This window comes from Lycium ferocissimum, chromosome 7, assembly GCF_029784015.1.
Source record: "Lycium ferocissimum isolate CSIRO_LF1 chromosome 7, AGI_CSIRO_Lferr_CH_V1, whole genome shotgun sequence".
NCBI classification, from domain to species: domain Eukaryota; kingdom Viridiplantae; phylum Streptophyta; class Magnoliopsida; order Solanales; family Solanaceae; genus Lycium; species Lycium ferocissimum.
Genome location: NC_081348.1, coordinates 27,306,021 through 27,320,970, shown reverse-complemented (window position 1 = coordinate 27,320,970; position 14,950 = coordinate 27,306,021). Strand labels below are relative to the sequence as shown.

Below are 14,950 nucleotides of genomic sequence, written 5' to 3'. Positions count from 1 at the left end.
ATGTAGAAAGTATGTGCCCATATCCCAATTTTTTTCCTTTTTCTGTTCTACAGCCCATAGTAGCTTGTATATTGCTGCTTTATTCCATGTAAGTAAAATCAAGAACATTTAGACCCCCAGTAGTTTTTAGTTTACATATAGTATCCTATGCTACCAGTGCTTTCCTAGAAAAATTGTTGCATCTAGTCAATAGAAATGTTCTACAGATAGTGGTTACCATAGATATGATCTTCTCTGGCAATAGAAAGATCCTTGCCCAGTATGTTTGCATCTCAAATAGTACACTTTTGAAAGGTTGCAATCTGCCACTATATGAGAGCAGTTTTGAGGACCAACACTTAATTTTTGCTATCATTTTCCCCACCATAGGCAAGCATTGATGAATGGACAACTTTCTAGTAGAGAGAGGAACTCCAAGATATTTGAATGGAAGCTCTCCTAAAGTAAGATTGAGGTCAGGCAGCATCTGGTCCTTGAAATCATCTGGCACCCCAGCAATATACAATAAACTTTTCTCCATATTAGCATATAGGCCTGAAACCTCTGAAAAGTGTTTGAAAGTATAGAGTAACAACTTTATGGAAGTATCATCAGCCCTAAAACCCTCGTGTTTAATCTTTGATTACGTATTAGTATTGTAATTATATTTTTTTTGGACTTCGTTCCCCTCTAGTGGAGAATCCCTCCAGTTCCTCCGGTGCAGTGTTGTATAGCTTACATGTGTCCCATTGTTTATCCAATGGACCAGGTTCATTTTACTAACCAAAGAACATTAATTATGGTTACCAACAATTCTCTCTCTCTCTCTTCTTTCTTCTCACTCCAAGCAAACATCCGTCTTTATCTTCTCTCCAAAAACAGAACACGTAAAATGAAACAGATGCGTACACAAGTAAGGCGTATGCAGTATGTCGACTTTCTATAGAAGTACTATATACACAGTTGAATAGTTTTGGAAGTTAAACAATTAATGAGCTTTTACCACTGTAACAAAGAGCTAGATACTGAGTGCAATAATATTACTATGCACTCGCGGCGCATCTAGCATACATCTTATAGGTTCATGGGTAGCTTTAACTCAAACTTTTTATATATATATATATATATATATATATATATATATATATAGACACACACACACACTCTAAATAAGTACAAATTATAAATCTCTTGAACCAATTAAATTAAATGTGTCTTGTTAGACCTGATGAAATCGAACCCATAATATATTTAAATTTTAGATTCGCCTCTATTTGCATCCGCCTCTCTGCTTGAAGGAGTTAACCCTCGACATTCAAGACCTTCATTCCTCTCTATTGCACTTTCTTTAAGTTGCTTAAGAAACTTCAATTTTTTTAAGTACTCACCTTGTGCTAATAGGGAACACATGGAATACATGAGCTGTAGTTTTCTTTTTCTAATATTTTTCCAAAAGAAAAGTGCGTGTGTGCTCATTAGTGAAATCATTTTCTCCTCATCATGTTCAAACCTCCTCATTGCCACAAAAAAAAAAAATGTATGATTAAAGAAGCAAAGGGGGTAAATCAAATTACAACTTTGCGCAAAACAAATGATAATGTGCATTTCCTCTCCAATATGGTTGCCCTTGATTCTTGAATCCTAAGAATTAACGGTCCTACCAGAGTTAGAACCTCGATTTGAAGGTTATGGATTCTGAACTCATCATCGAATTCATAACTCGTTTTAGTTACATACTGCTGGGCTCACAACTAAATTTGAATATGCATATATAATGAATTTTTACTAAATTTGAATATGCATAGATAATGAATTTTCTATTACAAATACTGGGTCTAAGCAAAAGCTACTGAATTCGTCCAAAATAGTACCTAATATTGTAGCTTCATTCCTGGGTCCTACCCACCACCCCAAGATCCACACAATTGGAACATACAGTTGATTGGACCCTGGTCAATACAAACCCCAAATTGGAAAACTCCCATGTATTTTATAATTTTGGGGGTAGTTCAATTTCAATCCACAATTATATTATAGAATGGTGGAAGTTGATGAATGCATGAAATCATAAAGATTCCTCATTAGACGGCCATGAAACGAACAATGTGGACCCTCGTTTGTCACTTTGTTGATGGAATCAACCACGACATCACATATTGGCATCAATATTTATGCATATAGTATTAGTATAATACTTAGTAGTGTGAAATAATCATGAACCAATTGTCCTTTTTGCTTATATATATGGTGCACTAGTGTTACTATTATCACTACTAGGTACTTGTAAATATTATTAACTGGTCATTGGAATTATGTATTTTCTACATAGTTATGATTGCACTTGCGTAAGGTTGGATGAATTTTGTTTGCTGGCCAACATGGGTTGAATGTGGTACCAATTGACAAAGAAGACTAACTCTCAAAACAACCGAAAGAAAAGAAAAATGGAAATCATGAGGGAATTCATCATTATAATCATTTTCATGCAAAACTTTGATTTTGTACGATAACAACAATATAATAGTGATTCATCATTACCCAATATAATGTATCGTGACACATATACAACATGATGCTAATTTGTGAGACACTTCATTCTTCTACCACGAAAAGACTAAATATATTTCCTATCCGCACACATTTATAATCTATGTGCCATAGAAATATCCATTATAAAACCAGATGAAATGATCTTATGTGTTTTATGTATAGATTTTTTTTTTTTTTTTTTTTTTTTGTGTGTGTGTGTGTTTACTAATTTGCTGTTAAAAAGTTTTTATAACTAAAATAACATTTCTAGCGGACTACAAATTAAACCAAATCTCCATCGCGTATCCGATTCACCATTTAATTTCGAACCTTATATATAAAAGGTTGCTGCTATGGGTTACCCCTTATGTAGTAAAGGAAGCTTGGATAGTGAAAACAATAGCAAAAGTTAATTGGTTTGCCTAGGATCTTTAATTTGAACGCTCATCCACGTAGATATTTGTCAGTTTATTTAGGTCCTCCACAAAACAATTCTAAGTTTACAGTAAAATAACTGAATACAGAATATTTATCGGGTTCAACTGAATCCTACGTTTTTTACACGAAGTATATATGTGAAAAATTATTAAAATTTCAACAAGTAGAGATTTTGAATCCATAATTTCAAATATACTATGAGTTTAGTAATAAGAACTCAAAGATTGAACACATAAAATTTAAATTTTAAATGCGTCTCTAACCGTAATTAATAGGTACTCTTAAAATTTATTAATAGGTACTCTTAAAATTTAACCAACTGCAGATCAAATAGACCTATATACAGAGAAGCTAAAAAGAGGTGAAATTGATGCAGTTCTTTGGAATTACGCAGGAGTGATCATATTTGAAAATTTTAATTTAACTAAGACGGCATATTCCATCAAAGTTTGAGGAAAGGAAGCAAACAATAAACAAACAGTAAAAATATTTCTGCACTCATATCATACTAGTATACTACTATAAGCTAATAGGAACTTGTCTTCCAACGAAGAAAAAGTAAGAGGCATAAAAGGCCCACCACCTTAATTGTCTAAATATTATACAAGTAAGTTACAAAATCTGAATATGGTAACATAGTCCCACCACATATTTCAATTCCATACGATCTTACCAAAGCATAGGACAACTCGTCATTGCCAAGAATATTAGTAAATACAAACAAAGCGAAAAGAAAGCTATTGGCTGTTTCCTCCCCCACCACCCACTCCAAATGGCTTCTTTTTCTTTTCTCTTTCTGCTGTAAGGTCAGCGACAGAGTTAAAGATTTTTAATAAGGGGATCAGTTCAAATATAAAAAAGTAAATATGCGAAGAAGTTACGAAAAATTTAATATATAGTATATATATATATATAAAAAAAATATATTTTATCTATCTACACATTATAATTTTTCAGCGAAGTGGTGTCAATTAACACCCCCTTGGACGAGTGTGGCTAGCTCCACCACTAGGAACGGTGACTGATTCAAAATTTAAACACGATGGATTCTAATAATTTTAAACAATGAATTCTGAAATATATATCTAACTCTATACATCTATACTTGTTTTTCCATGCATATGCATATAAAAATTTCGGCTCAAAAGCATAGGATATTATGTCGAACCTGAACGGAGGCTGACTCAAGAATTTAAACTTTATGAGTTATAAATTCTAGGACAGAATACATGGGTTCGAGATAGATTATTTACGTATATTAAATGAATTTCTTATACAAATACAAAATTTAAATCAAAACTTTTGAGTTCCGCCAAATCTATAACTTCAACGGTACATCCGCCCCACACCCCGAAACCATTGTTGGATCCGCCACATGGACAGGGAATTAAGGGGGGTTGAGGATGATGTCAACTTACATATTATATATAGTTAGTTCGATGGCTTGTTAATTTGTATCACTACCACTTCTCTCGAAAACAAAAGCCAAAATGCAGGCCAAAGCTTGCCATAATATTATTAATATTCCTCCAAAACTTCTGCCACCAGCAAAATTCCCGTCCACGGTGAGCCAAATAACATTACCTAGCCACGTACCACATGCCATAACAATAACTACATCACCAACTCATGAAGTTTACACACCAGAAATTGATGATACAATTACTGCCTTTTGGGATTACCAATTCCTTTTTGTGTCCCAACGTTCAGAAACAACCGAACCTATCAACCTTCGGGTGGTGGAGGGATCCATTCCATCCGATTTCCCCTCGGGGACGTATTACCTCACCGGGCCGGGCCTATTCGCTGATGATCATGGGTCCACAGTGCACCCTTTAGATGGGCACGGTTACTTAAGGACATTTGAAATTGATGGTGGTTCGGGCCAGGTAAAGTTCATGGCTAGGTACATTGAGACTGAGGCTCAGGCTGAGGAGCGGGACCCGGTGACAGGGAAGTGGAAGTTCACTCACCGGGGCCCGTTTTCGGTCCTGAAAGGTGGGAAGATGGTTGGTAATACTAAGGTGATGAAGAATGTGGCAAATACTAGTGTGTTGCAATGGGGTGGCAGGTTGTTTTGCTTGTGGGAAGGTGGTGATCCTTATGAGATTGATTCTAAGACATTGAACACTGTTGGGAAATTTGAACTCATCAAGAACTCTGAATTATTACCAGAAGATATAAAAATTAATGGCGATTTTTTGGATGTTGCTGCTCAAATCTTGAAGCCCATATTATATGGTATGTACTATGTAATATGCTACAAAAGTACTATACTTCTTTTCTTTCAATATATATATTAAAAAAAAAAAAAAAAAAAAAAAAGGAACTAGTAACACATAACTTCTTTTCTAAATAATGAAAATCGGCCGATGATCTTATTTAACGGCGGATTATTAAAAATTCATAGTTAACGACGAACTTTGTAGTTAATTCATATTTTTATGATTTTCTTTTGAGCTGGAAAAGGAAGGAAAAAGGATAGTGTTATGCTCATTGCATGTTCCGAACTTTTTTTCAGGATTTAAATTTTATATATACACCGATAAGTGATAAGGTAAATGATTTTTTAAATTGACTTTCATTGTAAATATTTTTGGTATATTTTCTGGTGGGTATTTGCAGGGGTGTTCAAGATGACTCCCAAGAGATTGCTATCTCATTACAAGATTGATACTCGTAGAAACAGACTTTTGATCATGTCATGCAACGCAGAGGATATGTTACTACCTCGGAGTAATTTTACATTCTATGGTAAGATTGTTTATGAACTTTAATTGATTCTTGTTTTTTTAAGTTTTAGAAAGTAAAAAATTGTCTATAGGTGGGGAAGGAATTAAGAAAAGAATTGCACTAGTATATAGGAGTATTCGTTAGTGTTTGTTTTAAAGTTTAGCTCGCGCTTGACCATAGATTTTGCGAAATTTGAAAAAAAGGAGTTTTTGAAGTTTTGTTGAAAAATAGTTTTTGGAATTTGAAGTTGTGTTTGAACATGCATTTTACTTGGAAAAATTTAATGTTTTGTGAGTGGAAGACAAATTTCGCTAAAAACTAATCAAATTTCATGAACAAAGAATGTTTCGATTTTTTTGAAAAGCTTCCAAAATCTATGACCTAGCGGGAGCTTAGTTCTCGGAGTACTTCCCGCCTAAAGCAATAGTAAAAAGTGAAAAAAGGAAAAAGAAAAAAGAAAAATGTGGGCATGCTAAAGAAACAAGCTTTTTCCTTATAGTAATATTTTATTTTGGGTCCTTCCCCTTTTTCCTTCTTTTTTTCTGATGCCTCTAGGTCTGTCACCAGTGCAAGGTAGGATTTTCTCTTTTGATAATATAAATAAATAAAGTTGTTAATTAGCTCCAGTCATATTGGATAATTGTAATGGTCTAATAGTATATAAAAAATTATGTTGCATAAAAGTTAAATCCTTATAAATAGAATATTCTTAGATCTTTAATTGGCATAATATTAAACGAATGCCTTTAATTTAATCTAAACCAAGGAGGAAAGATAAGAGGTAACCATTATCCTAGTATATATAAAATTGTATGTTTCCAATGATCCAACTCTATGTCAAATGTCTGTTCTTATCAACATCACATGTAGATGTAGTACTACGTTAACAAGAATGACAAAGTCAATATAAAAATAACAAAGCCAAAATAGAGCTTCATGTTATTTGTTTCAGTCTTTGTTTTTGTCTCTACTGATAGATACTTTTGATTTTGTTTTATTATCCAGAATTTGATTCCAACTTCCAGCTGTTACAAAGCCAAGAATTCGAGATTCCAGATCACTTAATGATCCATGATTGGGCTTTTACAGATACTCACTACATATTGTTTGGCAATCGCATCAAGCTCGATATTCCTGGTAATAAATTGTTTAGTTAATTAACCTTCAATTTTATTACACAACTTTAGTCTTTAAATTATTATGAAGTCAAATTTAGAAGAAACAAAGGTACTCCGCAGTAAGTACTCCTTAAGTACTCCGCTTCATCGATTTCTTTTTCCTAAATAAATATACAAAGATAATAAGCAAAATGAAAATATCGGGTATAAATATGAAAAATGACCCCCCGCTTGTTATAATAGTGATTTATTCATTTGTTCTTTTGTTCACTTCTGGAGATATTGATATCGCTTGCGAATTTTCTGCATACACTACTAACTCGATATAGTTACCTAAGTAATTATATTACGTTGAAGTGCAGGGTCAATGACAGCAGTATGTGGACTGTCTCCAATGATATCTGCATTATCAGTAAATCCAAGCAAGCCAACATCTCCAATTTATTTGCTGCCCAGATTTCCCAATAGGAAAACTAAAGTACAAAGTGACTGGAAAAAACCGATAGAAGCTCCTTCACAAATGTGGGTATTACATGTTGGAAATGCCTTTGAAGAAATTAGTGATGACAATGGAAATGTAAACATACAAATTCAGGCTTCTGGTTGCTCTTATCAGTGGTTCAATTTCCAGAAAATGTTCGGTAAGCACTATACTAATACTCTTCCTATTTAAATGAATTTATATTATGTGTACTGACAGTTTAAATAAAGTTTTAGCATAAATAATATAGATAACCGGATTTTTTTTAATTTATTTTTTGTTGATATTTTCAGGCTATGATTGGCAAAGTGGTAAACTTGATCCTGCCATGATGAATGTAGAAGAAGGAGAAGAAAAGCTATTGCCTCACTTAGTTCAGGTATTGTCCCTCCTCCATTGTCTAGGAATTCTTCTGTGGTCCAGATGTGTAGTCCAAATTTTTATAGATGCTCATTAATTCAACATTCAATTTATTATAACAGGAGCTGTAAAATTAACTATTTAAATTAGAAAAGTAACTCAATCATAGATAATTAAAAGAATGCCAAAAATATGCTAAATCCGATCTGAAAAACACAACTAGCTGCCACATGAGTATATAAAATTAGCATGTAAATATAGTCATATCAACAGGTGATCTTACATAGTGTTCACATGGTACTGTTTTAGAAATTAAAAAACTCATTTTCTACCCAACATAGCTAATAACTTAATATCTTTCATCTCGTGACACGTATGATGACACATATTAACTGTGAATATTATGTAATGTGAATTCTAAACTAGTGACAACCTACTTGTGTTCCCGGACCCGATCGATTTAGCATTTCTTTTTTCACAACGTTTTTATTTTTTGTAATATATATAAAGTTGAATCATCTTTGTGTTACAAAATTAGTTTTATGACTTGGATGCAATTTCTGAAGTTTCTTGAAATAATTATGGCTATGCAGGTATCTATAAACTTGGATGCAAATGGGAATTGCACGAAATGTTCAGTAAATGACCTAAATCCTCAATGGAACAAAGCTGCAGATTTCCCTGCCATGAATCCAGATTTTTCTGGAAGGAAAAATGAATATGTTTATGCAGCAACTTCTTCTGGTTATCGCCAAGCATTGCCACATTTTCCCTTTGACACAGTTGTGAAACTAAACACTGCTGATAAATCAGTCCAAAAGTGGTCAGCTGGTAGAAGGAGATTCATTGGTGAACCTGTTTTTATCCCAAGAGGAACTAGAGAAGATGATGGATACCTACTTGTAGTTGAAGTAAGCAATTCAATCATCATTAATTATATTTCCAATTAATTTAGTAGGCATTTGGACATAAAAAGGGAGAAAATTACAGCTAAATACCATTCGGCCATCTAATTTACAAAATATGTACAGGGTGTATAGCTAGCGTATACCTTATACTACTAAATATACATATACTATACATATAGTATACATACATATACACTGATAGTATACTCTATACTAAATATACAAATTACTAATTCACCAAAACTCAAGTTACTCATAACCTAATTACAAGTAAATCTCTATAATAAACATTAGTAACATGAAAAAAAATGGCTTCTGACATCCTATAATAGACTAAACTACATTGACGATAATAAAAAAGAAACTTTTACATTGTAGTATATATAACTTAAATTTGTTGTCTTTGAGGTGATCTGATAGTGTTATTTCATTGAAGTTGACCTAATTTATTAGATTTTGTAAAATACTTCAGCATTACTTTTGTAGTATTCTCACGATTTTGTCTGTGAAAATTTTGCAGTATGCAGTGTCAACACAAAGGTGCTATCTTGTAATTTTGGATGCACAAAGAATTGGAGAGAAGAATGAAGTGGTTGCAAGACTTGAAGTCCCAAGACATTTGAATTTCCCACTTGGTTTTCATGGCTTTTGGGCTCCTAATAACTCTGGACAAGGCAATTTACAAAATTTTAAATCCAAATGTAAAGATTCTTGGTCAGTGCTGGAGGATAGCACTATGGTTAATATTGGGAACTGAAAAAGTTTCTCCTTTTTTTTACTAAATAATCTAGTCTAGTAGTATATTCACGTACATGTCCATTAATATGTAGCATATTCAAAAGTGTTTAGAATTTTTCATAGGATTATTTTGTAACATAGTTCATTGGTGTACCTGATCCATCCACAAGAGTTCCAACAATGTCGATTCTTTTATTTCAGAAGTAAGCATTTAGTTGCATAAACTATAATAGGAGTAATCCTATAAAGGACTTTATACGTTCCAAATCCAAACAATGCAGGCTTCTCTTTTTTTTTCTTCTTGGAGGGGGGATTTGTTTTCAATAGGTACTTTTGATAGTAAAATAGTGAATAAGATGCATGTTTGTGTAAGGACATGCCTACCGTTTATACATAAAATCATTACAGTTGAATTGGTGTACATGATCAAGGACACGTGGATCACTATGACCGAATAATGAGATAATATGTAAAATTAAGCAAGATAATTATAAAGAGAGCTAAAGGAATTTAAAGCAATAGCCTGAGCCTTGGAGAAGCTTTTGAGCTAGAGTCTCCGGGCAAGCGAACAATCAGATCTTTGCTTAGTTGAACAAAAGAAATTAGGAACTAAGAGCAAAATAAGCAAGGCAATTCTTGTATATATTTTCAGATGATTCTTACAATGAGATGAGCACATCTATTTATATTAGAGCTATGGGCAATGACAGAGTCTGGATTTTTACTAAGCGGGTTCAAACTATGAAAAAGTAAACACCCGAAGAAGTCAAAGGAGGTTCAACGTCTACTATATATACATAAAAAATAATTTTAATCATGTATAAACAGTGCAATTTTCCACCGAAGGGGGTTCGGATACCCCCTTAGGCCTTCCTCCCTCCGCCTTGGCTATGGTGCATGATCCACAAATCAGGCTCTCTTCATTACCAATATTAATGCCAGAGGTAATAAAAGGTAATAAAGAGATTTAATGCTATGACAATAAATGGCAATGAAGGACAATAATGCACATTTAAGACCGGAGGAAGACTTGGGGTTTCTTCTAACAGTTGCATATTGAATGACGTTTGACCGGTGAGTTGGCATGCTTCTCCGGACCATTTGTATTTTCTGTCTCCGGTAGCGACTGCCAAGTTACTCCTCTGGAGCGTCATTATGCTTTCCCGGAGCTCCTTGCTTGCTGACTCAAGTATGACATGTCACCATCGCTATGTGTCATCCTCTAATACGTCCACTTGGTGTCGACAGATTTTACCTTATACACCTACTATCATCGGGATGCAATTTGATGTACGAGACCTCTCCACTTTTAACTAAAACTAGTTAATTGACCCGCACTTCGCGAGGTAAGGCACTTTATTTTGTAATTAATTTAATTAATAAAAAAATATACTTTAATCTAAGACAAACACAATTAAAATAAAAACTCAAATGTTTAAGGAAAAAATACAATTGAAAAAACATTCATATAAATAAAATTTCCTATTGGGAAGGGAACTTATTGCGTTGAGAAAAAAAATTATGTAATGTAAGTCTTCTCGCCCTGTATTCCTATTTAAATGCTATTTAGAAATGTTAGTAACAATCTTACAGTAATAAGATTATGCAAGCAAAACTCTCTTTACTTAATATCTTTAGAAGATAATGATATTATTAATGCATGGACGGACAATTAGTAAAAGTAATACACGGTTTCAAATTAAAAGGGTATATTTAAACTCAAGTTTCTATTTTATTTCCACTTCGTAGAGGAAAAAAGCAAAAACCTAAGAGGTAAAATCCAATTTTTTTTTATGTCACCATGAAGTGTTCACCAAAATTAATCACATGTAGAATATCTCAAAAGGCAACATTTTCTCAAATATCTACAAAATAAAACTGTCGAGGGAAAAATAACTTTTTAAAAAATCTTATAAAAGATATCTAATACGATACAAACAAACAAAAAATTGTTATTTCCCCGTTGAAACTATAATGGTTAATTGTTTTATTAAAAAGAAAGACTACAAAAGGTTCTTCTGAAAACGTCATTTTCTCTATTAATTTTTACACAAGTGACGCGGGAACCAAGCACTATATTTGCAATTTCTACATCAATCCTTTACCTCAACTATTCTGCGAGTAAAAAGGAAATTAATGTTGTTGTAAAAAAATACTTGTCATGTTATACAAGTTTGAATTGGAAAACGAAAAAGTATCAGAAATAACAACATAGTGATACCAATTTAAGAATCTTACAAATTTAATTTATGAAATGCTATTTTTCTAATATTCTAATCTTAAACTAACCATAAAATAGTTTTTTTTTTTTTTGGTGCAAAAATAGAATATATTTTCATTTTTTTTGAACAATCCACACAAGTTCATAACACAACAGAAAAGTACTTTGAGAAACTTAAATTTCTAAACATAATCTTAAGGAAACAAAAAGAAGACATCGCGATGACACAACAAAAAAAAAAAGCAAAAAATGTCAAATGCAGTTAATGTCTTTTCCCCTCAAAATAGTCCAATTACAAACAAAATTAAACAAAAGGTTGTTAAGATATATTTTTAAACACCCAAAAGATAAGAAATCAAGAAAAATGTAGAAATCTTCATACCTAAATCCATGAAGTAGTTTTGAGGAAGTTACTTGACATTCTGGTAAAAAGCAACAGCGCATAAACTTGAAGAATATCAGTTGAATTTATGTATGGATGAATGTAAAAAAATAAATCAATAATAACTGGAGAAAAAGTTAGGGACAATCTACAACACAGGTGCTATATATATAGATAAATATAAATTCAATACTGATCGGCAACCGTCGTGGATAAATTATAACACGGATGAAACACCTTGCTCCAAAATCAAAACAAACTTCTGAAAAATTTCTAACAAACAATAAAATTCTTCTAAAATATTTCTCCATAATAATATCATATTCCTAAAAATAAGTCAATCACCATACATCAAAAATCTTCAGAAGAAGAGAATTAAAGCAATCAAATCGATAATAAAAGTTTTAACTAAATATAGAGAAAAATTCAAAGGTAAAAATGAATTGTTGAAGAGGTTTAAAACTTTGAATTTACTAAATTTGTCTTTTTTTTTTTTTTTTTTTAATCTGGGTAATTATTACATTAATTTGGCATAAGAAACGGGATTGTGGACTGAGATGCGAAACAAAGAGTGATAGATTATTATTTTTTTCGTACGAAGGGTGATCGATGAGAGTGATGATTTAATAAGATAAGGATTGGGGTGAGAAGTTATTTTGTGCGTAATTGCTATTGCCGCTTTTGAAGCGAAAAAGTTTAGAAGAAAAAATAGGTTGACGAAGAATTTAAGAGGAGAGGAGCTGGAAAAAAAGGAAAGATGTGTTGGGCAGTGAATTATTTTGTCACTGATATGTATTATGTAACGTTATTAGGAAATGAAAAATTGTGTAATTGTAACTGAAGAGTTTTAATTCAATCAACTGTCCCATGCGTTTCATTGTTCAAGGGAGACACCGTTTAGTTTTTGTTGCAACGGATTGTTTGCATTGAATGGAAAAAAATATTTTTTTAATAGAAAATTTGAAAGGAAAAGGCCAAAAAAATGACAAAAAAGATAAATAGCATTTGAGGTCAAAGAGACATGCCGCGTGATGGGTCTAGTGCCCTGCTTTATATTATATATAGAGAGAAAGAGAGAGAGATGTCTTGATTCAATAATGAAGAAATTTTAGTAGGAATCACTTCCCTATTAACTAAGTCATAAGTGACGTGCATGAGTTCAAATACTAGATGCTTAAACCAAGAGCAAAATACATGTTGATTGGAATACACTGGGAGCTTATAGCCTTTTATAGTTATTCATTTCCCCTAATTCGCATTTTAGGAAAATTTTTAATACTTTATTCATGTACATCAGCCCCCAATTATATGAAGTAGCGAATGCGTTAAGTGTATGTTAAACATGAAGGCAATTAACTCATTTTAAAGCTTCTTCAAAAGATATATGTTTGAGAAGTTGTTGCAATAATAAAAATAACTTTGTTTTAAAAAAATTTAAACGCTATTTTCAAATCTTTTAAAAATATCAAGAACTCAAGTTAAATTTTTGGAAAAAGTATTTGTAAAAAGTTATTTAGTTTTTTTAAAATACTTTTAGTTGAAAATTGAGGCACTTAACCCTTTATTATATTTCAAAACACTCGAGGAACACACGCAAAATCTTAAAAAAAAAAAAAAAAAAAAAGAAAGAGAAAGAAGCTAATGAAATTCAAATTCTTTTTATTTTGCATGAACTTTTCTTCAAAATTATTTATTTGAAAAACTTATACTAGTAAGTAGTTCCTAAACCACAACAACAACAACAACAACAAGCCCAGTATAATCCCACCATGTGGGTCCGGGGGAGTAGAGTGTATGTGCATCTAACCCCCACTTGAAAGGTAGGGCGGTCAAGCTTCCAAAGATTCCTCTACCAAGAGGAGAAGAGAGGAAGATAAGAGAAAACAAGACAAAAGGTCAAATAGGGCCAAGCATATCGAAAACAATATGATAACACGAATACCAAAAAAAGCCGAGAAAGTCATGGTAGAACAAGCCCTGGGAATAAAGGAGCATTAACTACTATAGATAAATAAAATAATCAAAGTACCAATGGCCCAACAAATATAAGCAAGAATCGCATGCCTAAACCAAAGGTAATAAACAAATGAGCGAAACCGCAACTACTATGGTGAAAGTGGTAAGCCACCTAGCCTACTATCCTAATGCGAGTCCTCCACAACCTCCTATCTAAGGTCATGTCCTCGGTGTGAGCTGAAACCGTGCCATATCCGTCTAATCACCTCTCCCCAATACTTCTTCGGCCTCCCTTTACCTCGCCCGAAACCATCCATAGCCAACCTCTCACACTCGCACCGCAAAGATTCTCCGTCGTCTCTCTTCACATGCCCAAACCATCTCGGCCCTCGCTTCCCGCATCTTGTCCTCCACCGATGCCACTCCCACCATGTCTCGGATGTCTTCATTCCTAATTATATCTCTCCTAGTGTGTCCACACATCCACCGCAGCATTCGCATTTCTGCGACTTTCATCTTCTGAATGTGGCATTTCTTGATTGGCCAACACTCCGCTCCGTACAATAAAGTCGGTCTAACCACCACTTTGTAGAACTTGCCTTTAAGTTTTGGAGGCACTTTCTTATCACACAAACACTCGGGAGGCAAGTCTCCATTTCATCCACCTCGCACCAATACGATGTGAAACATCGTCGTCGATATCCCATCTTCCCCGTATAATAGACCCAAGGTACTTGAAACTTCCTTTCTTTTGTATGGCACGGGTATCAAGTCTCACTTCCTCATCCCACCTCACGCGGTACGCCACCGAACCCTCGCACTCCAAGTATTCCTCGTCTTGGTCCTACTCAATTTAAATCCTTTAGACTCCAACGTCTGTCTCCAGCCCTCCAGCTTATCGTTAACTCCGTTGCGAGTCTCGTCAATCAGGACTATGTCATCTGCGAACAACATACACCAAGGCACCTCGCCTTGTATTTGTCGCGTCAATTCATCCATCACCAAGGCGAATAGAAACGGCTAGGCCGATCCCCGACGCAACCCCATCGTAATAGGGAAGTTGCTCCGAGTCTCCTCTACCGTCCTTACCCCGGTCTTAGCTCCATC

General features: G+C 33.7%; 1 protein-coding gene across 1 annotated transcript; it reads left to right on the top strand.

Annotated features, from left to right (window-relative positions):
* The first annotated feature begins 4,385 nt into the window (after window positions 1-4,385).
* LOC132062651 (carotenoid cleavage dioxygenase 7, chloroplastic) lies at window positions 4,386-9,876 on the top strand. The gene is given in 7 exon segments (XM_059455184.1): window positions 4,386-5,187; window positions 5,572-5,700; window positions 6,685-6,816; window positions 7,160-7,438; window positions 7,572-7,657; window positions 8,232-8,549; window positions 9,067-9,876. Coding segments are annotated over 7 exon segments (1,983 nt in total). The 3' UTR covers window positions 9,304-9,876.
* Window positions 9,877-14,950: the final 5,074 nt, after the last annotated feature.